The following is a 25,364-nucleotide window of genomic DNA, read 5'->3' as shown; positions in this document are numbered from 1 at the left end:
ATAACTTAATATGTCCAAAATATTTGCAAAATTATAAAATATTTTAATTTTAAGATTCAGAAAGTAAAAAAATTCTAGAGAAAATTTATAATTCCACCTTTGCAATTTTTTCTTCTGCTATTAATGTCATTGCTAATTTACTTCGAAATTATCATAATTAGACAAAAATAATTTCTTTAAAAATAAATTCACAGTAAAAGAAAAAAATCATTGACTTAAAGAGATTGAACATTGTCAAAAATGGAAAAAAGTTTTTGCTTTTTATTTTAACAGTGGTGTTTTATGTGTTATAGCAGCATTTACTTCTAACAAAATGAGGCTTACTATCTGGTTATTATAACATATTAGAAATAAACAACTGTGACAGAGTTTTACTTTCTTAAGAAATTATTTTAATTTCCTAGAAAATAAATAACTTTGAGCTGAGGATATAGGTCAGTGATAAATCACTTGCCTCATATACTATATTCCATTCCTACAAAATAACTAGTATTCATGGTAGTTTTTTAGTTAGAATGCTTATTATCCAGAACGTGAAAAGATACATAAACCAATGTGTTTTCTCAACTTCTATTACAGACCACAGAAACAGTTTTTCAACAAATGCTGCTTTTCGTTAATTGTACATAAGCACATCTCTTTTCTTGCATTACAAAATAATGCATGCTCTATTTTCAAAAGTAAGCTTGCATATTACCTAAGAAATTCTTTCTACAATATCTCATCTTTATCAGTGAACTCAATCCATGGCACAAGTAAATTGAATTTGTTAAGGACATGAGAACTTATCAAATCAAGGTTTGTTACACCCTAGGAAGAAATAAATTATTCTTCTAAGGAAGAATTTAAAGAAAATCTTCTACAATAGTCAAAATTAATAGATCCAAAAAATTTTTATGCAATAAATGAATAATAAAAATACTATAACCAATAATTTCTCTGGTAATATTTTGTTTGGTAACATGGTGATTTTTAACTGGGAGAAATTTAATCCAAGTATACAATATCATCATTTATACTACATTTTAATTTGTTGTAGTAAATTCTTGATAACTCGATATGGTTTCAGAAGAAATGCTAAGATATGAATTAATTATCATTATTACAACTATTCCGTGTTATAAATATACGTGACTTCTTATTTTATTTTTGCTTCCATCTAACTGAGAGTGTAATTTCATTAGAAGTACATTCCACTAAGTACAGATTCATAATCCTAACTAGTACATTTCTACATTCAACTAAAATATAGATGGTTACTTCAATTTTTACATCACAAATAATGTTTAAATTACCTCTCTCTCTCTCTCTCTGCCTCTCTCTCATATTAGAGAAATAAGGGCAAACATGTACTATTAAAATAATAAATAAATATGTCTAAAATTCTAAATAAAAAATAATTCTTTATGTTATATACAAAAATGTAAGAGCAAGGACCAGAGTTCAATACCGGTACCAAAGGAAAAAAAGAAAGAAAGGGATATTAATCAGGTTATATTAGTTCTACAAATGTAAACTGTCTTATCTCTAAGCCACTATGGTATATTTTACTGGCCTGATAAATTCTTAAAGTCCTATTTCAGCAATTATATGTACAAGTCTATGAAATATCAACCCTAAATGAATCTTTAAAGAAGTTTATTTTAATATTTACTGTGTAGTTTAACTAAATAGTTTTATACGTTTTGCAATTTGTCAGGAGACTTCAACAAGATCATAATCCAAATTTTCAATTCACAAGACCTGACATTTGCTTTCTAGTGTAATTTTCCTATATGTTTGTATTGATTTAAAAATGTCACGCTATTCTTCACTTTAATATGTATAAGGAAATCAAGTTGGATAATGGGAATATTTAATCTGGAAGAAAATTCCCATCTATAGTCAAATCAATGAGAAAGCATTTGAAATGCAGCTGGCAATCCAGAGGTGGGTTTCACCCTGAAGAATTCTGCACTTGCTTTATATGTGATCCATGAATTTCATAAGGAATGTTCAGCATCATTATTAGGCCTATGCTTTGCCAGTTACTCTGACATGTGGCTATCTTTAGAAATTCATTCGATTACTAAGGATACAGCTAATGATACAGAAATTCAGATTAAAGTAGAAGGCAGCAAAAGAGGGAAATTTCACTGCCATTAACCACTGTATGGAAAAGACTGCTCTTAAGTACCACTATACTGGTCTTCCAAGTAGATATAAATCACTTCTCAAAATTCATGAGTATGTATTTATTTTACCAAGCAATTGTAGAAGCAGGTAATATGCTTGATGATGGATATTATTTTATAGGATACAACATTTGCCTGCCTTCAACTGATTTTAATGTTCCAATATTGTGGCAAAAGTGGGAATATAGTCAATGATGATTTTTGTGGGGTCCAAAAGTTGAGAGCTTCTCGTTATTTGTACAGGAAACCTATTTCATATCCAAATATTACAGAAGATTGTGCATAAGTCAAACGTGAAAAGTAATTATATTTGAGGATAAATGGAAAAATTGTTTCATATTATTTCTCATTGATAAGATTTTGTACCACTTATGACTTGAGTTTCATATTATTAGAAGCTTTTCCCAATTAATTGGAATCATTTAACATTTATTAAGTCCAAGTACTGGGTACTGTGCCAAATTCTGCAGAAACAATAGGCTACCATGCTGCCTCTTCAAAGAAACATGGTAAGAAGGGACAGAACGTGTGTACATAGATTTAAAATGATATAATTGATGTGAAATCCTGGTATCTTTTCATTTGAAGTGAAAAATTCTTATGCATATACAAGGAAATTAAGAGCAACTGAAGTTATATATTTCAAAATATGTATGGTGTAACAAAATTGAGATGGTGTTGGTGATGTCTTCAAATATAATATTCATCTCTACAAAGCTGTTTTAAAGATTAAATACTTTCTAGAGATAAATGAAATATATAAGCACAACAAATATCTTTATGCACTGAACATTATTAAACATTAAAAATAATTTATGCCAAATGATCATATGTTGTGTATATATATATGCTCATTTTCTAAATTCTTAGCTGGGTTCAGCACTTGTGAAATTCTTGTCCTTGTCAGTCCGTACCTGTCTGTGCTGCACACTGATTATCTCACTGTGGGCAGTTAGTACATGTGCATAACACATCTTAATTCCTTTTCATCCCTTTCCCTTTCTCCCTCTTCCTCTACCTCTTGATCTCTTTCCCATCTGCAAAAGATCTATCTTCCTTCCTATTGTCTGTCTTTTTATTTAAAGATTTGATTTGTTACACTTTTTAAAGATTTCTTCTAGTGTTTGGCAATGTATTTTTTATTCATATTGCAAAAAAGTATTTTAAATTATTGAAACCCTCATACATGCCGACTTATGGTCTGCCACCAAGGTATGACTTCCCAACTTGTGTTTATGTATTTTTATTTTTTCGTTCTGGTAAAATAACATTTACCTGAAAGCACTTAGTTTAAAAAAAATCATGTTTAAAGCAATTCTAAAGACTAGGAATAGAGGAAAAATAATTCAATAGACTAAAACCCATCTCTTTCCATGGCTCCCATCTACTCTTTAGTAAAAAACTGGCAGTTTTCCTCTAAGATCAGGAACAAGACAAGAAAGCCCACTCTTGTGATTGCTATTAGTCCTAGAACTCTTAGCCAGAACAATTAATAAGAAAAAGAAACCAAAGACATCTAAATTGGAAATACAATTTTTGCTATTGTAGATGATATAAAGTTATATGTAAAAATTCCCAAATGATCTATTTAACTTACAATAAGTAAATAGAGCTGCAGGATACAAAATAACCATACAAAAATCAGTTGTATTTCTACATAATAGCACTTATTTGTAAACATATTAGGAAAACAATTCCACTGAAAAAACATAAAAAATAATAAGTTTTAGGACTAAATACGTTATAGAGGTTAAAAAGGTTTATACAAAAATTACAAAACATGGATGAAAGAAATTTAAAAAGAAACAAGCCAATGAAAATAGGATTTGTCTCCATAGATTATTAAAATATAACACCCAAAGCAATAACACCTAAAGCAATCTATAGATTTAAAGTAATTTGGGGCTGGGGATTTAGCTCAGTGGTTCTGGCATCTGTCTCACAAGTGCAAGGATCCAAGTTCAATCCCTGGTACAAAATTAATAACAATAATAATAATAATAATAATAATAATAATAATAATGTAATCTCTTGAAATTCCCAATGGAATTTTTAAATGACAAATTTTAAAAAGTGATTCTGCAATTCATCATAAATCATAAATCATCTTAAAAATGAAATCAATCTTGTGGAAGAACAAAAGGCATCAAAGATCCTGACTTTAAACAGATGTTTGTACATCTATTTGAATATGTATATACATATATTCAAATATATACGAAATATATAGAGCAAGCAAGATATAATAATCAAACTGCAACCTGTTGCATACAGGTAGACATTCACAACAAGAGAACAAAGTAGAAAAACCAGAAATAAATTCATGCATGCAGTGTTGAGTGATTTACTGATGAGGTATCAGGAATGCACAGGGAGGAAAGGGTAACTTCCTCAAAAAGCTGGGCTTGGAAAGCTGGGTGTCCCCTTGCAAATGAATGAAACTGGTTTCTTACATGATTCGGAAAAATCAAGTCAAAATGGAGTGAAGACTTCAATGTAAGACTTGAAATTAAAACTCCTATAAGAAAACAGGATGAAAGCTTAATGACCTCGATCTTGGCAATGACTTCATAGATATGACACCAAATGCACAGGCAATGAAAGGAAAATAAGCATGGGAGCTACATCTAAATGAAAAGCTCTTGCACAGTGAAAGAAATAATAGAGTGAGAGAGAAATCTATGTGAAGGGAGAAAATAGTTTCGAATGATACAAACTGGGTAAGAGATTAATATCAACATAAACAAGGGCCCCTAAAAATCACTAGCAAAGACAATGTAATTGAAAATGGGCCAAGGACTCGAATAGACATTTCTCTAAAGAGGACATAGAAATGATTGACAGACATACTAAAAATATCACTATTAATATCACATCATCAAGGATACACAAGTGAAAATTATATCACCTTGTCACTTTAGGATGCTATTACCTAAAACAATAACAATGGAAGGAAAGCATTTGCCAGGTTTTCCTTCTTTAAAATGTGGGTGTCAGGTATTTTGTCCCAGCCCTGAGAAAGTAACTGTGACACTCCTGTAATTATAGCAATCTAAAAGACTGAAGCAGGACAATTGCAAGCTCCGGCCCAGCCTGGGCAACTTACTAACTTAGAGAAACATTGTCACAAAGTAAAAAACTAAAGAAGGACTGGGGATGTAGTTCAATGGGAAAGTTCTTGTTTTAATCCCCTGTATTGCAAAATCAAACACAAAACGGAAACACAGATTGGAAGACTGTAGACAAGTTAGAATCCTTGCACAGTGCCGAAAGGCAAAACTGCAGCTATTATAAGAACCAGTATGGGGATTCTTAAAAAAATTAAAATACAACTACTGTGAAGCAGTTACATTCAATTCACCTCTGGGTTTTTATCCAGAAGAACTGAAATAAGTATGTGGTAAAGATAGTAGCACTTCCACAGTCACTGCAGCACTATTCCCAGTAGCTAACACACAGATGCAGTCTTGGTAGCTATAGACAGATAAAGAAAGCGCGGTGTGTAGACAGAGTAGAATTACTTAGACTAGAATATTTCACCCTTACAAAAGATATGTCAATTTTGAAAATATTATGCCTAAGGAAATCAGCCAATCACAGCAAGGTAAATTGTTCCAACTTATGTGAAGCTTATACAATCGTCAAATTCAGAGTTACACAGGGAGATGCTTTGAGCAGGGGCTGTGGGGCGGAGGGATAGCAGTGAGGAAACAATGGGCATGAATGAGCTTTGGATACCTAATGTGCAGCACTTCATTTGTAATCAAGAATAATGCACTCAACACATAAAAAGTCACTATGAAGGTGACTGTTTCATATGAACTTTCATTTCAGTAGTGGGGTGAATGCACAGAGCACCAGCCAATACCCAAGCACTTCTTTTGTTGTTGTTGTTGGTGGTGGTGGTTTGTTTTGGTTGCTTTCGTTTCTGAGAAAGAGTCTCAATAACCCACCCATGCTGGCCTGCAATGTTTGATTTTTCTGCCTCTGCCTCCCCATTAGCTGTGGTCACAGAGGTATACTTATGTCAACTGTTCTTATCATAAGGAGAGAAAATGGGGAAAACGGCTGTGGAAGACAGGTAGTTCGAAATGATCGGGACATATTGAATACATCAGATATTCTGAGATGCTGAAGATTTACTTAACACTTTTTCCTGGCTTGAAGTCATCATTTAATTATGCTTTGAGTTTTAGCATGTATACTTACCCTGTTAAACAAAAACAATAATGTCTCATTTAACTCAATATCCCATTAATTTCTGGTCATGAAGAAAAATAGTCAGAATATTTGGCTCCTCTAAAAAACGTTTATCACCTATTCAAATGTTTTATTGAAATGGAATCATGTGAAACAGTATATTGCTGAATGAACTAAAATACTTAGACTTATAAATAGCAATAAATAGATTATTCCATATCCTTCCCTGCTGTCTGTGACAGCTCAGTTTCAGCTTTTGAAAAGAAGTTTTGTGTGATGGTCCTGGATGATCTCCGCTCAGGCTCTACTTTGTAGCCACATGAGCTGAACTGACTTGCATTTTACACATCCTTGAAGGATTTTCTTCAGTTTTCTTAAGAAATGAATATTTGATATACACTTTTTTTTTTTTTTTTTTTTGGCACTGGGGATCAAACTCAGGACCTTGCACTTGCGAGGCAGGCAGCAGAACCACTGAACTAAATCCCCAGCCCCAAGCATGCACTTTAAAAGAAATCTCATTGCTCCTATAGAAGTATATCACAGAGTAAAAAGAAACATTCTAACAAAATACTTGGCATTGAACTTACGCTCTATAACAAACAGCACACATCATGGAAAAAACATTGGATCAAACTCAGGACCTTGCACTTGCGAGGCAGGCAGCAGAACCACTGAACTAAATCCCCAGCCCCAAGCATGCACTTTAAAAGAAATCTCATTGCTCCTATAGAAGTATATCACAGAGTAAAAAGAAACATTCTAACAAAATACTTGGCATTGAACTTACGCTCTATAACAAACAGCACACATCATGGAAAAAACATTCAGATCATATTTTATAGGTTTAAAAATTGGCTGCTTAACTTCTATTTCTATACATATTTCAAGAACACATATTTCCCATGAATCCTGACTATTCATGACCCAGCAGGTTTGTGTAACTTTCAAACTCTAATCAAGACTACGGCATATCTAACTGTTAAACCAAAGTAGCTGTCAAACCAAGTGTCAAATGCCTCCTTCAAGTGTCAAATGCCATCCTTATCTGGATGGTACTTATCTCGATTCAAATCTGAGAAAGTTTTATTTTTTCTGTAAGTATCCTGCATGGTGTCCTTGAAGGGCAGGTGTGAATTATCTGGCACCTGGAAGGTGCTGGGGACAGGTGCCCATTATGTTTATTTGTTATTCATTTTTAACCATTTGTCTTAATTTGTCTGAACACTAGAATTGTATATCGCATGTGACCAGAGACGATCCAATATGAAATACAAATCTAACATGCACACCATGGCTTCATGTAACAGAAATGTGCTAATTTGTGAAAAACGGGAAATACAATTCATATATCAAACAAGGCAGGAAGCCAGGACGACAGACATGAAGCAGGCCTGTCCTCAACAGACCTGGCAAATATACATATCGTGGCAGCACAGTGCAATTCTGTCTAGGAGATCGCCGATGCCACAAGTATCATTTGATATGACCTGTTGAAATGACTCAGAATTTGCAGATTTGGAATGAGGGCATAAATGTCCCAGGGATATGGAAGAAAGTTTGCAAAAGAAACAGAAATAGGAAAAGACGTTATTCCTCCAAGATAGTGTAGACAGCTGGACGCATCTGAAGAGTGCAGGGGAGTGGCCGGTAGGGGGCCAGGTACAAATCGAGGAGACCTTACATGTAATGCCAGAGTTCTGAATTTAGAACCATGAGGTCAGGAAACGATTTTAAATTGAGGATTGATGTGCTATTTGTATTTCAGTAAGCTCGGTGGGGCAGAGATGTGGAGAAGAGTTTGGCTGGAGGGTTAATGAAGTCAGTGGCTAGTTGGCTATTGCATCAGTGCAGTGAATGATAACAAGAATTCGGAATGAAGGTAGGGGCACCACGTAGTCCGTTAAGACGGGCGGACTTCAACCTCTCATGGCTAAGGGATGCCTTTCCTTGAGAATTTGCAACACTCCAAGCTACCAGCCTTAGTATTTTGTATTACCCAGCAGGGACGGATTCTTAACAGAGAGGCCAGAGTGACGAGCACAGAAAATGCTCTGTCAAAATCAACTCTGTGTAGGCAAATGACAGCGTGGTACCCAGTGATGTCTTCCCCCTGGAACTGAAGTGGAACAAGGCAGGCGGATTGCAAATTGAAGCTGGGGATGTAGGGGCTGACTGCTGAGAACCAAGGACAGCACATAGGACAGCATGAGGTGCCAGTGTCAGACCTGAGTAGCTCTGATTCAGCAAAAGCGCCTCGCAGACAGTATCAGCAAGAAGCAAAGCGGCAGCTTCTACAAAGAATAAATACATTGTGAAATAGAAGTCACGAGGCTGTGATAGGGGCTTGAGGAAGCCTGTAAAATTGGTACGTGACCTATATTTCAGTTACACTTACTTTTCACCAAGTTTGGTAACATACATTTCATCGGTTGCATTTTGTTCTGCTATCATTGCCTGATTCATTCTCTTTATTTTTAATTGATCGTTTTATCTTCAACTGAACAAGTATTTGCTCAAAACAGGAATGGGAATGGGGCGGTGGAGCATGAAGGACTGCTGAATGAAAATCTGAAGATTAAAATGACAAAACATCCTGATTTTAGGACTGTCCAGACTTGTGCCTCTTGTTAAGTGTAATTTTGAAGACTGCCCTCTTTTATTTAAAAAAATGTGTTAGATTTGGTCTTTAAAAGATATAATTGCCCCAACAAAATTTTTGTAAGATATTTGGAGAGACAAAAGAACTCACCATATATTTAGAGGAATGAGATCACATAATGAGAATATCCCCAGAACAATGAGCTGGTAAATCATATATTGTGGTTCTCATTTGAAAAAGAAACTACAACTAGTGTAAGGTGCATGAGACAGAACAATCAGAAAATCTTTTACAAAAGAAAGAGTCTTGATCATGTGTTTGAAAGCATGAAGAGCATTAAAGTATGAGGGAGCAGAAATCATATTTAAGGTGACATTTTAGTGATAGAAAGCAGCATTGTTTGTGTGTCTCTGTGTATATAATTATGATTTGCCCAAATGAAAGGGAAGAGGCATTTGAGAATAAATTGGAGATAAATTGGAAATAAGCGTGTTTAAAATCTGGTCTCCTAGAATGAATGCATGGGATCAAATAGACTTATCTAGGGGAGAGCAATTTAGGTAGGCACTGAAGTAGCCATTGATAATCCGATACCCAAATTTGGCCCAAAAGAGTGGATAATTAGCCTACAGGCCATTTACATTATATTACTACTTGTTTTTATGAAAGTTAGGTAACTTCTTTAAAACATTCCTTACTTCAAGTTCTAACTTAGAATTAGCCTGTCTACCCACAGGCAAAATAGCTAGAACCCAAGTGAACCATGGTTCCTTTTAAAAGGTCATGCATTCATTCCTTGTCAAGGGTCCAAAAGGGAAGGGGAAGTGGGAGAGCTTGGGAAAGGAAAGAAGGGAAAGGAGTTAATGTGAGAAAATTGAGAAACAGAAATAAAGTCTTTGTAAATAGGGAGGGGTGGAGGGGTTGAAGGCTGGGGAATGGGGAAAAATAAAAGCCAAGATATATTATGTAAAGGTACAAATTTCCAATGATGAATTTCATTATATTGTATACCTAAAATGCACCAATAATTTTTTTTAAAAAAATAGTATTTGAACGGTGACCTTTAATGGGGCCCTTTGCATTAAGGAGCCAAGTGATTAAGATATAGAACTTCAAAGCAAATAATAGCTTGTGACTGACACTTTTTTATTTACCCTAGCAAACCAACCCATGTGTCCTGCATAATGATAGAATATCAGTGATAACTGCTAATCATTTCCTACACTTGATCTGAGCCAAAAGGCTGAGAAGAGATTGCTAACCATTTCCTACGTGCAAAACATAATATACTATTCTACTTTCACATGCATGTGGGTATGAGTCACATCTCCAGGCATGTGCAAGTAATATGACAAATGAACAACTTTCTGAACCTCTGTGTATGTATTTGGGAATTGGAAATGATACACCATATTTTATAGAGCTTTTCTAAGGATTGACTGAGATCATGTATACAAAGCATGTGAGAAGGCTCCTGTGAGTAATAAAGGCCTCCTATATGATAAAATATTTTCTCTTGAAATCTTAACACTTAAGAAATCTCTGTAAACTTATACTACAAAGGCATGCATTATGTAAACTTGTATTACAAAAGGCATGCATCAATTAGTACTATTAGCAAAATATCAACATCAATACTTAAGTATTAAGTACTATACATTTCAAATCAGTACTATAAATTTCAATTCATGTTAAAACAATCCTATGAAGGCAGATTTATTAAAGTTGTAATATATGCATATAATTTCTATAATTATGATATGTGCTATAAACACAATGAGTACAAAAATGTACTACTAAATTTATAGAAAAATCTTCAGTAAAAATTTCTAGAAAGTCACAGAGAATAGCCTATTTATATAAACTAAAGATGCTTTTTCATGATCACAAACACAACACCCGAGGCCTCATTTCACATTACTTTACACAGAATTTTGTAACAATACAGTAACCATTTCTTTGGGAAACACTGCTACTAATTTAAGGGAACAGAAGGGAGAAGAATTGCTAATTGATGACCATAGAAAGACCCAAAATAAAATAGTTTTCTAACAGATGTTGACTCTTGGACTTTTTCTCACTCGTGTGAGCTTTGCTTATACTACAAAACAATTCTAGTGTTACTCAATTATTTCAAACAGCTGCTTTGATCTGCTAGTTTGATAATTAGTTTTCACCCTTTCCACAGATCATCTTGGAAATTTTGATATATATACGTAGAATTTTTTAAGACTAATAAAATAAATAAAATAAAAATACACAAATAAAAATCCACTGCATACTTTCTCAAAGAACTAACTTACTGGCAATAAAAGTCAAAGTATCATTTAAAATTTTTAAGGTTTCATTCATTTTCTCTAACCACTGCATTAAAATTCCTTATTCAGAACAACATATATTTAGTCACTTAGCTCCAAACAAAACAAGCCAAGAATACTAAGGATCACTTACATTAAGCCTTATTTCTTTGTTATAGGAAATTTTAAATTTAAAAAGCCTAGACTATTTTGTCAAACATATCTGTGATATACAATTCATACCTTTAACCGAAGAGAAAGAAAATTAATTCATATGTAGGTTTGTTTTATTAGTAATTGCAAGTATTCATTTACTTTATTATCATCTATAAACCACCCTTTTTTAAAAATTGAGTTTATTGGTACATTTTAGGTAGACAGTACAGTTACATTCATCATCGGGATCTTGTACCTTCACATGGCAGGTCTTGGTTTTCACTTTTTCCCCATACCCCTGCCCTCCTTTCATCCTCTCCTCCCTTCCCTATGTACAAAAAAATTTATTTCTATTTTTTCATTTTCTCATATTTTTTCTTTTCCCTTATTTCCTTTCCCCTACACTTCCCACTCCCCTACACCTTTAGCCCTTTTCTTCCTATTTTAAACTATTATAGTACTATGGTAAGTCCAGCTTACAGTTTGAGCATACCTTCATTTGTGAACGTACAATTAAAAGAGCACTCACTTGAAAACTGAATGGCAAATCCAGATTTGCTGATGTAAAAATCCGTGTCAAACTGGATGGTCACTATGTTGAGGGTGCTGTGGATTCCTTCAGGGATAAGAGATCCACTGATTTCCTTTAGAAGCATTTCATTTTCTGGGGGGCCATCCCAAACTCGGAGTATGTCGTGAGATGCTTCAGTGTCAAAGGCAAGAAACTGCAGGCTGTGGGAGAAACAGACCCGTCTGATTATTATAAACAAAGACTCAATTTTACATAAAGAAGAGAACAAATATGCCTCATGGCTTTCACTACATATTTCCTTTTTTTCTGAGGTTAAAAAATGAATTATGTAAACAGCATAGATAACCACACTGAACTTTTAGGCGGTATAATTTATTCTTTTACCATATGATAAAAATGCTATTTCAGCACTTTTATAAATCACAGAATCCTCTGGTATACATTCTTTGCAGGGCCTCTATAGTTGTGGGGAAAAAAAATGACATGGAGAGAGGTCTTTCCGGTACAGAGCAAAATTCATTGCCATATTTTCTTTGTTTATTGCTGTAATGATCTGAGAGTGTTGTAATGATCTAAAGCAATGTAGGAGTTCATCTATGAGACTGGGAATGTTTTTATCTTGATTTAACAAATGTGGTAAATAGAATTTAGATACATTAAATAATTGCCCAAAGCCTGGCTGAATCATGAACTGAACTTCAGTCGATGACCTGCTACATGTTTTTACCACTGTTACATCTTAATTCTGTTCCATGTCTAATGTAGATAAAATTAGTGTCTCATACTTTTGTGCCAAGTGCAAAGATTAGCAGTTCAGTTATATCAACTTGCTTAACCTTATATATATGTTTGTATTTGATCTATTAATAGTGACTGCTTCAAATTTATTTTTTTGTTTTTGGTTTTGAGACAGGGTCTCCCTATGTAGTTGAAACTGACCTGGAACTCACTATGCAGCCCGGGCTGGTCTCAAACTCACAGCGATCCTCCTGCCTCAGCCTCCTGAGTGCTGGGATTATAGGCGTGAGCCACCACGCCCGGGTGACAGTTTTAAATTTAGATTTGATATTCATGACAAATATTTTCTTGAATTAAAAATATTAGGATAATACCAAATTTAATATTTTTGAATTTAATAATTATCATAGTTTTTTTTTTAATCCATGAACTACAGTAAAGGAAAACAAGGTGGGAAAAGATCCAGGGTAGCCTGATGTGAGTTCTCACACTGCACTGCAAAACAATGTACTGTTTCCTACTCCATCTGGCCATGTGCAGGAGAACACTACCTACAAGCCTGTCTGAAATTTCATTTATAGTAAGAAGAAATTCTTGAAATTTAAAGTTATTCTATATGAGCAGTAACATACTAGCTATTTTATTTTATTTTATTTTTTGGATTTTTTGAGACGGGGTCTCACTATGTAGTTGAGACTGACCTGGAACTCACTATGTAGCCAAGGCTGGTATCAAACTCACAGCAATCCTCCTGCCTCAGCCTCCCGAGTGCTGGGATTACAGACATGTGCCACCAAACCCGGCTTTACTAGCTAGTTTATATGTCAAAGAGCATTTGTTCATTTATTAACTGATTCCCAGTCAAAGCCATCACGGTAAACTGGGACTGAAATTATGTGATAACCTTGGACACCTGGTGGACAGTGATCAGAGGGGCTGGTGTGCACTTTTAGGGGCAGCACCATGAATTGTGAGCTCCTGCTGAAGCTTAGCAGCAAAGGGAACCAAACATGGGTAAAGGGAGAGAGGGCAGATTTGGGAGGCCAAGGAAGAAAGGAAATCAAGTCCTCTCTGCGCTTATTTCTTCTGAACGTTAGTATAGTTGCAGTTAGTGATAGTGACTTGCAAAACATTGTACACTTTTTTTTCCCCCAGTATGGGGAGTTGAACCCAGAGCCTTTGTACTGAGCTGCATAAAGTCCAAAAAGTAGGAAAAATTCTCGAAATCTGTATCCTCTTATAACTACAAAAAGCTGTCTCCCAAGAAGCTATGCGATTTATTGCTGCAGCCTATGTGTCAATAACAGAAGCAAATGTCTATTTTTTCATATTTTACACAAATGACAGCCAGGCTTTCCCTAACCACGGTTAATGTTATTGAAAAATGTCGATAAAAATTGGTAGTGCATATAGGGGTTGAGCAGAAAAATCAGATTCTTTTGCAGTTTTGAGAAAACAAAACCCACTGACCTGACAATGTTTCCTGGATCCACTTCTATCATCCACATGCAACGCAGATTATTGTCATATGGAAAGGGATAACCAGGAGATAAGATTCTTCCTGATGATTCTCCTTTAAAACGACCTCCACATTCAGCTAATAAAATAAAAAAAAAATAAAGTCACAAGTTAATGCCAGTCTTGAAAACAATGGACACATTTCTTAAGGGTATCTATTTCTGCACACTCAGGAAAATATTGATGCCCCTTCCTGAAAGCAAACCGTTGTAACAACTTTCTCAGATTAACCTCTTAATTGAAGTAAGAATATATTGTACTATGCAATAACATAGCCTCTACATACATTACGTAAAAGACAATGAGAAAATCCTAGTTAAGGAATAGGACACACTCAAAACCTGTAAGTTAGGGTTCAAAACATTTAAAAATGTGTTTTTAAATATAATTGTAAAAGGGAATACAGATGGTAAATTGCTCACTATGAATTGTAGTGAATTGCAGGCTGAATAATTCATCATCTTGCTACCCCACCTCTGAGACAAACTAATCTTTACTGTGTTCCTTTAGGCATTCTAAATCTCATTGTCCTTTTATTCTCCTTTAAATCACTCCAATCTCTTTCCTTTTTAACCTCCCAAAGGTCAAAGTGGCACTTTTATTCGATTTTTTTAGTCTTCAGATAAGGCTATGTTGGTTTTGATTTAACATTGTCTCTACTTTTCACAAAACTTACCAAATTAAAATGTATTTTCACACAGTATAATTAAAATTGTATTTTTATTTTGCAGAGATTTCCTCTCCATGTTAATAGTCTTAAATACTAGAGTGATGTCCGAATTGACTTTACTGTGGTAGGTTGACAGTCTAGAAAGAACTCTGTGTTGGGGAAAAAAGAAACTGAATATTTTAGTGAGTATATTTATCTATACTTCTAGATCCTAGAAATAAGGAAAATATTCTGCTACCTGTTATACATTAAAAAAAACAAAACTACAGATTATCTTTCAGCTGTAAAACAAGACTTTTTTTATTTTAAGTATTTGAAGATATTTTGAAATTCTGGTTTCTCAGTCTGTCTCTGAACTGTTTCTATCTTACTTAGATTGAATAGCTGAATTACATTTTTTGCTTACATCTTTTATTATTAGATCAAAAATACCATGACTGAAGTTTTGTGCATTTGGAAGAAACCTGGTTACATTATAATCTAATGTATAAAATTTGAAAGTCCATTCTATGCAGATTTGTGTCAAAGACTTTAGATATCACATTGCACTACACTATGGTAATCAGTTTTATGTGTAAATGGGCTATGGTCCCCAGACATTTAATCAAAGGCTAATCTAGCTTTTTAATCTAGGTGTCAAGGTGTTTTGTAGTTGTGGTTAACATGGATAATCAGTTTATACTAAGTAAAGAAGAGTAAACACCCTTAATAACGTATGCAGGCCTCATCTGATCCACTGAAAGGCCTTTAAGAGCAAAAACTGTTTTCAAAGAAAAGAAGAAATTATCTTCCAATATTGTAGCATTGACTCCTGCTTCAATTCTGAGCTGTTTGTCTGCCCTGTAGATTTTGGACTTGCCAGCCCCTAAAACAAATTGACTAATGAATCAATTTGTTAATATCAATACATCTCATGAGAAAAAGAGAGAGATATCCTGTTGGTTTTGTTTCTTGGAGAACCTAGACTGACAAACTCTCAATAGGCTAAGACAATATTATATTCTTATATTCTACTGTAATATAAATTTAATTTATAATAATCAACATAAGTGATTTTTAAAGTAAGAAGATACTAGTATTTGTGATGCGGCCATCAGTTATGTATTTCCTATGTTTTTGACCAAACCTTTCTTGGACCGGCTATAATTATATCATTACTATTGTAAGTTAATTCTCTATCTTTTGATTTATCACTATTATTGGCGTACATGATTTTGAAAACAGAGTTGATACTTATTCCTCAGATTAATTTGTCATACTTTTTTTGAGCTTGGGTACTGTATTGAATCTTGATTTTTCTCCATATTCCATTGCTACCAATAACATTTGCCCTGTGACCTCCAATGAGCCAGCGTGATCACTACAATACACATATTCTGACAAAGACATGTTTGCAAGACATAAATAAAATACAACATTAAAGAAGAAATATAGGTTAAATCCTTCCAGGTAGGGCTTTCAAAAATTGCTTTTTGTTTGATCAATATATAACTTCAGAAACATAATTACCTAGAAATTATCCAAATAATTGAGAAAAATTTATATTTGACAGAGATAAAAATATGGCCACAGTCGATGTCTAAGATCGATGAACAGAAAAGAAACTATAACCCTAGGTCAGATGGCGATGTTGCCAGTAAAGAATACAATCTAAAGTAGAATTCGGTCTTCTGTCACAAAAGTCATCAGTATCCCTCATCGCATGTCCAGATGTTAACAAACTGTTAAAATTGACTTTTTTATTAATAAAAAGTATGTACCTAAGAGTATATTTTGCTTTAGTATAATTGTCTTACATATTTTTTTAATGTTCTTAGGCCTATTATTCTGGGTTCAATCTGTATATATGATAACTAACTTTATAAATTCTTATTAGATTGCATAAATGAATCTGATGCTGGAAAAGTAAGAGACGTAGAGGGAAGGAGAAAAAAATAATGTAAATGTCTTAGTCCACTACAAGGAATGCAATCATTTTGTACTGCAAACATGCAACAATAAAAAAAAAATTAAAAATAAAGCTTACCATTCCCACATTGCACAGTATCAAGTCAGAGTCTGACTTTGAATATTTATAAATATTAAAAGCATTTAATTGTTGCAAACACATTAAAACATCTGGCATGGGATCAAATGTTTCCTTCTGAAATCTTTCCAGAAAATAATGTCTTCATGTTGATTCAAAATACTTAGAAAATATCTGACTTAAAGGCATTATTTTCTGATTTTAATTTCAAGGACAGAATAAAAAATCAATATTTACATGTTTATCATTTTGTGCTATTACAGCCCTTAATATTTTTCTGGACATATTTCATATTCATTTCAAAAAATACAACATCAGAGATAATTAATCGAAGGTAGATTTTCCACATAACCAATGCCAGTGGGTAAACTGTTGGTCATATTTCAGAATCCCAAGATTTTGATAATAAAAGTTGATTATTATTGTAGATAATACCTTCATAATCTATTCAAAATTCAGATGCCATCTGAAAATAAAAATTGCAATTGCATTTTGGTTAGATGAACGCATTTGTTTTCCGTGAGAACCAATGTTTCAATAAACCAGCAGAGATCCCATCTTATCAGAAACACCATGCAATTAGCTGTAAGACCCCTAACGAGAAGAGTAGCATGTTTTTCTAAATGAATTCTAGCACGTTTTGTAGTGATTTTTATGTCTATCATAATGATAGAAGTTTTCCACTGCATTAAGAGGTTTAGGCCTCCAAATTTTTCAAATCAGAAACATTAAACACATGTTTCTTTTAAAATATCAACTGTACCTCAATAAAGCTGTTAACATAAAAGGTTAAATCAATTTTATCCATGTGGCCATGACCCAGAACAGACTTGTGTCACCATAAATGCCATCACGAATTAAGAATGGATAAAGAATCACTGCTTGTTTGTTCCCTACTCGTGAGTTAGTGTTAAACTTTTTTTTTTTTTTTTTTTGTCCTAGTATTCCTTTCTACCCAACCTGGTGCCTACTTGATCTTTGGAACTGAAAAAGTTAAAAAGGGAGAGAATCTCTATCTGTGCTTTTTATCCACCTTTCTATCCCTGTATACACAGGTATTTAGTAACTGATCTACAAAACAGTAAGAATAATATGTAGCCCAACTATGCAAAAAAAGAGAGAAAATGACCATTCTCTAAGTTCATGTAGGAATATACATTGTGTTACTGACTTCTGCATGCCTTTTAACATTGAAAGTGGTTGCTATGTTGTACCCACATAAGAAAACCCAATGTAGTTTAAAAGAGCTTTAATGTACATATAAAAATGCCTTTGAAGTTATCGAGACCAGTTTATTATTTCTTAATTCATCTTAATTTCAAGATGTGAAATAATTTTGCAAATTATACTAGTGAGATTCAGTAAATATGCATGATTGAAAGTCAATATTTTTGCAGTGATCTAAATTTTATATGAAGAATGGAAATAAAATGACTTCATACAAACCACAGATACACACTGCAATGATTATGAAAAGGAATCTTGTACTTCTCAGGTATTTTCTTTTATCACATTAAAATTCATTAATTTTTAAATTTCGGGTTTGACTCATGTGTGACATAAAGCATCCTTGAACATATAGAGCACATCTTGCTCTCATTTCCATAGACCCATTTAGTACAGATCTGAAAGAGCATCCTACCAATGCAGGAAGGCAGGGCGTAGTCCCATGCCCTTCTCTCCCCAGTCATGCACTTGAGAAGGCTGCTTCCATGGAGGGTGTAGCCGGGATTGCAGCCATAAATGATGGTGCTCCCTGCAAAGTGGCCTTGGTCACTGATCTTGTACCCAAACTGCGGAATGCCAGGATCTTCACAATGTGAAAGTTCAAAACCTGGGGGGCGGAATAGAAATTGATTAAAGGCAAATGTTACCAGGAGAATTTAAAACTGCAAAAAAATCATTCATTCTTTTTTTATTATTTCAAATATGATTTGCATATTTTTCCTAGTTATTCATGGTATATTTATTTTTCATAATATATAACCATCACAGCTCTTTTCCTGATAACTAGAATTTTAAAAAAATTAATCAATGATTTGATCTATATTGCGGGAGACTGCAATACTGATTATGCCCAAATCAAGCTAGAAGCAGTGCAGGCTGTAAAGAGTTAACCCCACAAATGGCTTGTGTGTAGAAGTGAATCCAACCAAAGCCTATGTAAGCATTGAGGTCAGAGTAACGCTTACATAAATTCCCTTTCAACAACTAAAACCTTCTTAACTAGAACAGTATTCTAATTACAACCATATAGTTTGTCTATTCTGTTCCTAATTCAAGAATGCTTCGTCTTTTTCCTTTACAGGCTTTGTCTCCATTACTTTCCAAAGTAGCTGCATGTAGTCCCATCCTTGCACACGGTTTGCCTTTACCCCGATGGATAACCAGTAAAACTCTGTGGCTTGGATGGATCTGCCCTTTTTGCTAAAGCAGCGTTGGTCATCCTGGAACCCCACTTTCTGTCTCTTTTAGATTTAGTTTTTTGTTTTTTTTTTTTTTTAGGTTTGTGTCATACACTGAGCAGGAGACTGGAAGTTCCTGGTACCGTTTCAGGGGTTTTCAGGGCTATATAACTACATCAGGGCTTGAAGTAGTAAGCTTGCTTCCTGCCTACCTCAAATGATTTACAGTTAACATTAGCTTCTCACACTTATCCTGTGATATAAAAATATATATATTGAATAACTGTGTCTGGTTCCTGGCACGGGGCTCCCAAAATCCTTGGAATTCCTGTGATGCAGACCAGGAGCATCTTTTATTACTCACAGTGAGTCTCTTTCAACCATACGTAAGTGTAAGATCAAGAGGATCCCCTCTTTTTCTTGGAGAATAGGGTCTGCTTGCCAGAGAAAGTAATCATGTGACTAGAGAGCCTCTACCAACTCACACATTTAGGGAAAGACAGAGCCTATGGGATTAATTACTGATAGCAATGGTTTAATCAACTATACCCATGTAATGGAATTTCCATAACAATCTCTAGACTAAGAGACTCAGAGCTGCTAGGTTAGTGATCACATCCAAGTCCTGGAAAGATGATGCACCCCGACTCCACTGGGTTACAAGCTCCTGAACTTGAGGCCCTTCAGGTCTTCATTTATGTACCTCTTTACTTGTCTTTTCATTTGCATCATTTATGATGAATAAGTACTCAACAGTAAATATTTCCCTGAGTTTTGTGAGGGGCCTAGGAAATTACAGAAGCCAAGGACGGGGTTTTGAGAACTTCTGATTTATAGTTGGTCAGTCAGAACAATAGGAGGCCCAGATTTGAAAATGGCATCTCAGGTGGTAGCAGCCTTGTGGTTCTGACATCTTAAACTGTGGGATCTGTACTAACTCCAGGTGGTGTTGGAACTATAATGAATTGTTGGATATCAGACTGATTTTCAGAGGGTTGGAAAATTTGTTGGGGGGAGGAAGAAACACATTTTCTGTAGGAAGTGTTGTGAGTAGAGACAAAGGTGCTCCTAGTAGTAACAACTTCTAGGATTACATCATCAAAATTTTACAGTCCAGACCAGAAATGTGCGGACAGCATGGCCCAAGAAATAAATATGCTTAGTACGAACATAACATTAACCTCCTATTTGTATAACCTTAGAAGCAAGTACATCCCATATTTAAAACATTTTATCTATCAAAAGATAATAAAAGTAGTAATCAGTTTGATGAATACCCAAGTTTTATATTTTACTTATATATATTTTAAAATTCTCAAAAATTCTTTCAGCAAATACGTACAAACAAGCTTCCTACACATTTTCATTGTAAAGTACAGAGAAAATATTTTGGATTTCTACAGAGCTAAAGCTTCTTGCTTAAATTTGTTAAGACTCTGGGCTAAGGGCAACCTTTAAGGAGCAACTGCATGGCTAGAGAGAGAGATCTCTAGAGAGATTTACCTGACTATGGAGCAGGACAATGTTTACATTTCAAGAGAATATGACACTGAGAAATACAGACATTTGTAGGTTGTAAAAGCTAGAGACACGGGAGGACAGTAGGCCCCTGGAGAGGTATACTTACATTCCAAAAGTTTACAGTTAAAACTCATGATTCTGTCCATTCCACGTCCTAGGAACAAAATTTCTGCATCTCTTTTCAGAAGAGAAGAGGGAAAAAGCAGTCTAAAGCAGAGCAGAGCATGCACCCTTCTCACCCTACTTTTGCTCTATTTTCTGGCTATGAAATCCCTAACCACTGGTATAGAAGAGTTTTTCACAGGGTTTTTATCATGTTGTTACAGATAGAAAGTGTGGGTCAAAGAAGGGCTGATCCACCATCAGCAGCATCATCGCCATCATCGCTGAATTACTCAATAACTAATCTGTCTACATCCAGAATACCTTGTGCATGCTCACAGTAAAAGTGATAAAGTTGAGTATTAAAATCTCAGTAGTTGCAATACAATGCACCATTAAGATTCTAAAGGAACTAGAAAGGGGTACTTCTCAATGTAAATAAAAATGTACATTCTTTAACTAGGTAGTTGTCATGGATTTTACTGAATCTAGATGTTCCTCCTAAAGCCTCATGCATATATAGGTGGAGAGTTTCAAAAGCAGCTAGATTATGGTGTGTGGATGTGAATTAATAGTGTGATAGTGGGTCGGGAGGCTGAGGCAGGAGGATCGCTGTGAGTTCGAGACCAGCCTGGGCTACACAGTGAGTTTGAGGTGAGTCTCAACTACACAGTGAGACCCTGTCTCAACATTTTCCCGCACCCCGCAAAAAAAAGAGTGTGATCGCGGGAATAAGAAATGGATAGGGGAAGCCTCACCCTGGGCGTGGGTAGCACCAATCAACAGACTTACAGTTTGGATAAAATATAAAGGGAGAGAGGGAAGGCAGGCTTGCTGCTACTGCTGTTGCTACTGCTGCTTTCTGCCACTGCCCCATTATGGGTTTTTTTCCCTCTGTGATGCTCATGCGAGGCACCTCCCTGCTCTGGAACCAACCAGCTATGAACTGAAACCTCTACAAATTGTGAGAGGAAATAAACCTTTCTTTCTGCAATTTGGAGTGTTGGGAATTTCGTCTCAGCTGTGTAATAAGCAACTAAGACAGTATTTTTCTATCTTTAAAAATTTGCAAAAGCTGTATCAGGGTAGGAGTAATTCCATAAAGAATGCACAGAAGATAGTCACGTACAAAATTATACTAACTTCTCAAAAATGAAGACTATAAGGATATTCTATATAGCCTCAACCGTGAGACACATGGGTTATTTGAAGACAACATGTTGAAGAAAAGATAATTTTCATTTGTGTCTTAAAATATGCAATGATCAAAAGAAGATAAGCATCTCTTTTGTAAACATAGAACTATGATCAAATTAATCTAAATTTAAACAGTGAAGAAAAAATGAAAAAAAAAAACAGTATATCTCACTGGTGTGAAATCATTAACCCATACTGTTGACTTCCAGAGCAGCACAGTGTTGCAGAAAGACCCCAGAATTGTATATGGTCAAGTACTGAGTTTTTGGCACAATTTTTTCAATAGTGAGGGATACTTTGGCTCTCAGAGAACATAAGAAGTCCTTCTTAATCTTTTCTTGGGGATCTTAATCACTCCTTCCTCTGCTAAGCCATAGAATAACTTCTTTCTTCTGAGTTCATCGATAACTATTTGCTTATTCATTTTTCTATAGTCTGGATTTCTCTTTTATTTATTTATTTTTCTCTAGAGTTCCTGCCTAATAACAATTAAGACAAGATAGGGCCATCACCCTTCCGCTGTAGAAAGAGCTGTTGTTGGCTCTCATCTGTCAGTTAAATCCATAGATTTACAAGTTTAATGGATTTCCACTCCAAAATTCCCCAGAAATATACCGCACAGCAGTCTGTAAAAGCCTCTGTCCATTTTGTGGACACATATGCTATTTCTTTAAGTGTTTATTTTTTAAACTCTGCATAATAAATCCCTTATGCCTCTTCTTGCACATCTTAAAAACTCTTTTTCTGTGATGGAAGTCCGGTGTTGCAGATATCTAAGTTAGGTAGAGACTTACAGGCAGTTAGAAAGGGACTGCGCTCAAGGTGGAAACACAAGACAGGTGAGATAAATCAGGCCTCTGCTCAAGGACTGAGTTGGTAGAATCAGTCCCAAGATGGAGGAGCAGTAGCTCAGCCTTCAGCCTCCCCAGGGAAAAACAATATTCCAGAACTGAAATGTAACTAACCCAAAGGATCTGGTCAACCTGACTAGTTTACCTCACATGCAGAAACAACATAGCAAACACATACAGAGCCTACTAGAACATTCCAGCCCTCACTCCTACCCCTTCCAGAAATGTGCCTCAGCAGCCATTCACTTGTGGGACCCCCTTCTGTCTCTCAGGAGCTTTCTCTTTTAAAACTCTTCCTACTGTTCACCTCCTTTGCCCTCGAGTCCATTCTCTGGCACCATGAGACAAGAATTCAGCACATGCACCAGGTTGGGAGTCACTGCCAGCAACACAGAGACCCTGAAACCTGCCCTGTGAGTGGAAGGAGTCAGGGCTCCCCATCTCCACTTTGGGGGCCTCCTTGGACTCAATCCAGTGACATAATCTTGGTACAAACAGGTACTTAGTAAAGCTCACGATAGAGTGGGGAGTTGATACTATCATATATAGGACACAACAAAAAGTAATATTGATGACAAATTGGATTTTGAAAGATAAATTTTTTAAAAGAAAGTTTCAAAAATTTCCTGTATAACAATTTATGAAAGTCCCATTTTGGGTGAAAATGCATTGGAAAAGGAACATGTAAACAGTTTCTGAGCTAGAGCCATGAAAGAAGTTAGCAATCATTAACTGTATGACATATACAATAAAAGATAGAGGATACACAGTCAAGCAAGTCAGCCTTTCAAACACACAAGAAATGGGAAAAAAAACTTAAAAATTTCAGAACACGCTACTTTGTTTGGATTTGCATAGTTAATACACATTTAAAGTATCTCTGCTAAAAATATTTCAAGTTTATATTCCTTCTATTGTACTTGAGTATTCAGTTTGCTATTCAAGATAAACCACTTTTGAGTTTTACCATATATCACTTCTCAAAAATTAAAATTAAAATCAACCTCTATTTTCAAGATTTATTACCAAACTCCTCATCCCTCCTTAATTTGAATATTCTATAAATCAAATGCCAACTTCTCTGACAAGGTACATGGAGACATCCCCTGTAAACAAAGATAATTTATAATACTTGGCACTACTGATGAAAATGCACATGCATGTAGAGTATTAGCCACATAGTACAGTATCATTTAGTTGAATTTGGAATACTAGTGCTGCTTATCCATGAGTGTTCCGAAGTGTCTTATCTTTATGAAAAGGTACAGCTGTCAGTCTTTTTTGAAAGCTCAAACACTAGAAACTGACAATTTAAAACATATGTGAAAAAAATCACACTTACAACGTCATTTCCTATGAAATGTGAAACTCTGGTGAAATGTAAGCTTCTAGAGTATACAGTGACCTAAAGATCCATAGTCTCCAAATCCTCTTGACTTTGAATAATTTCAACTAAGGTCTAATTCCTACCACGCTACCAGGTAGCATATTTCTTTTAGGATTTCTAATTGACCATTAGATTAATATCTAAACTATACACAACTTAAAAGATAGCAAACTTAACCACCTGACTCTCAGATTCTAGTATTGTATACTAGCTGCTCCTGATTAATAATAACATAAATTTATAATAGTATTGAGAGTCACATCTATATCACTGGTTCTTATCCACACTAATATTAAGAAATACATTTTATAAATTAAAGTTCCTCTTGTATTCTTCTCCAATATTTTTTAGTCTTTACTTATGGAGAGCTAGCAAACATTGACAGCATATTATTCTCACACAAAGGCTTGTTCATGTCTGTGAGCAATATATACCATGTTTTGCAAGCATATATAGATTTTATACATATTAAATTATTCTAAATTTACCCTTGACTGCCCAGAGTTGTATTTTTACCTTCACCTTTATGCCCACCCACACACATATCACTCATCTTACCTACTCTGATTTACTCTTAGCAGATCAACATTTACATCCCTTCCAGCTTTTTCACTGCTACACGGAGGCTGCACTTTTTATTTCTCCTTTTACACACATGTAAGTATTTCTGTAGAATATGTATCCATACGGATCGAAGTTGATCTTATTTTAAAGTGTAAATCAAAATCTATAACTCTGCTATTACCTTTTATATTGGCCTACTGAAAAATAAATAGTTGATTTTTCAACCTCAACATAATTTCTCTGGAAGGGCATGGTGGTGTACGCCTGTAATCCCAGCATCGGGAGGCTGCGGCAGAAGGATCGCTGTGAGTTTGAGACCAGCCTGGGTTACAAAGTGAGCTCCAGGTCAGTCTCAACTACATAGTGAGACCCTGTCTCAAAAAACAAAAAACAAAAATCAAAACAAAAAACAAAACCAAAAAAA

General features: G+C 34.9%; 1 protein-coding gene across 2 annotated transcripts in view; it reads right to left on the bottom strand.

Moving 5' to 3' along the window:
• The window catches only part of Csmd3 (CUB and Sushi multiple domains 3), a 1,090,649-nt gene that overhangs the window by 278,074 nt on the left and 787,211 nt on the right, over positions 1–25,364 (bottom strand). For both annotated transcript variants that reach the window (XM_010619527.3, XM_033759931.1), the window contains 3 exons: positions 18,556–18,747; positions 14,170–14,296; positions 11,959–12,161 (listed from right to left, as the gene is read on the bottom strand). In XM_010619527.3, the coding sequence (XP_010617829.1) occupies positions 11,959–12,161; positions 14,170–14,296; positions 18,556–18,747 (522 nt within the window). The remainder of the gene's footprint in view (positions 1–11,958; positions 12,162–14,169; positions 14,297–18,555; positions 18,748–25,364) is intronic.

This window comes from Fukomys damarensis, unplaced genomic scaffold, assembly GCF_012274545.1.
Source record: "Fukomys damarensis isolate Sample0158 unplaced genomic scaffold, DMR_v1.0_HiC HiC_scaffold_5, whole genome shotgun sequence".
Lineage (NCBI taxonomy): Eukaryota > Metazoa > Chordata > Mammalia > Rodentia > Bathyergidae > Fukomys > Fukomys damarensis.
This window is presented reverse-complemented; position numbering and strand designations above follow the sequence as displayed.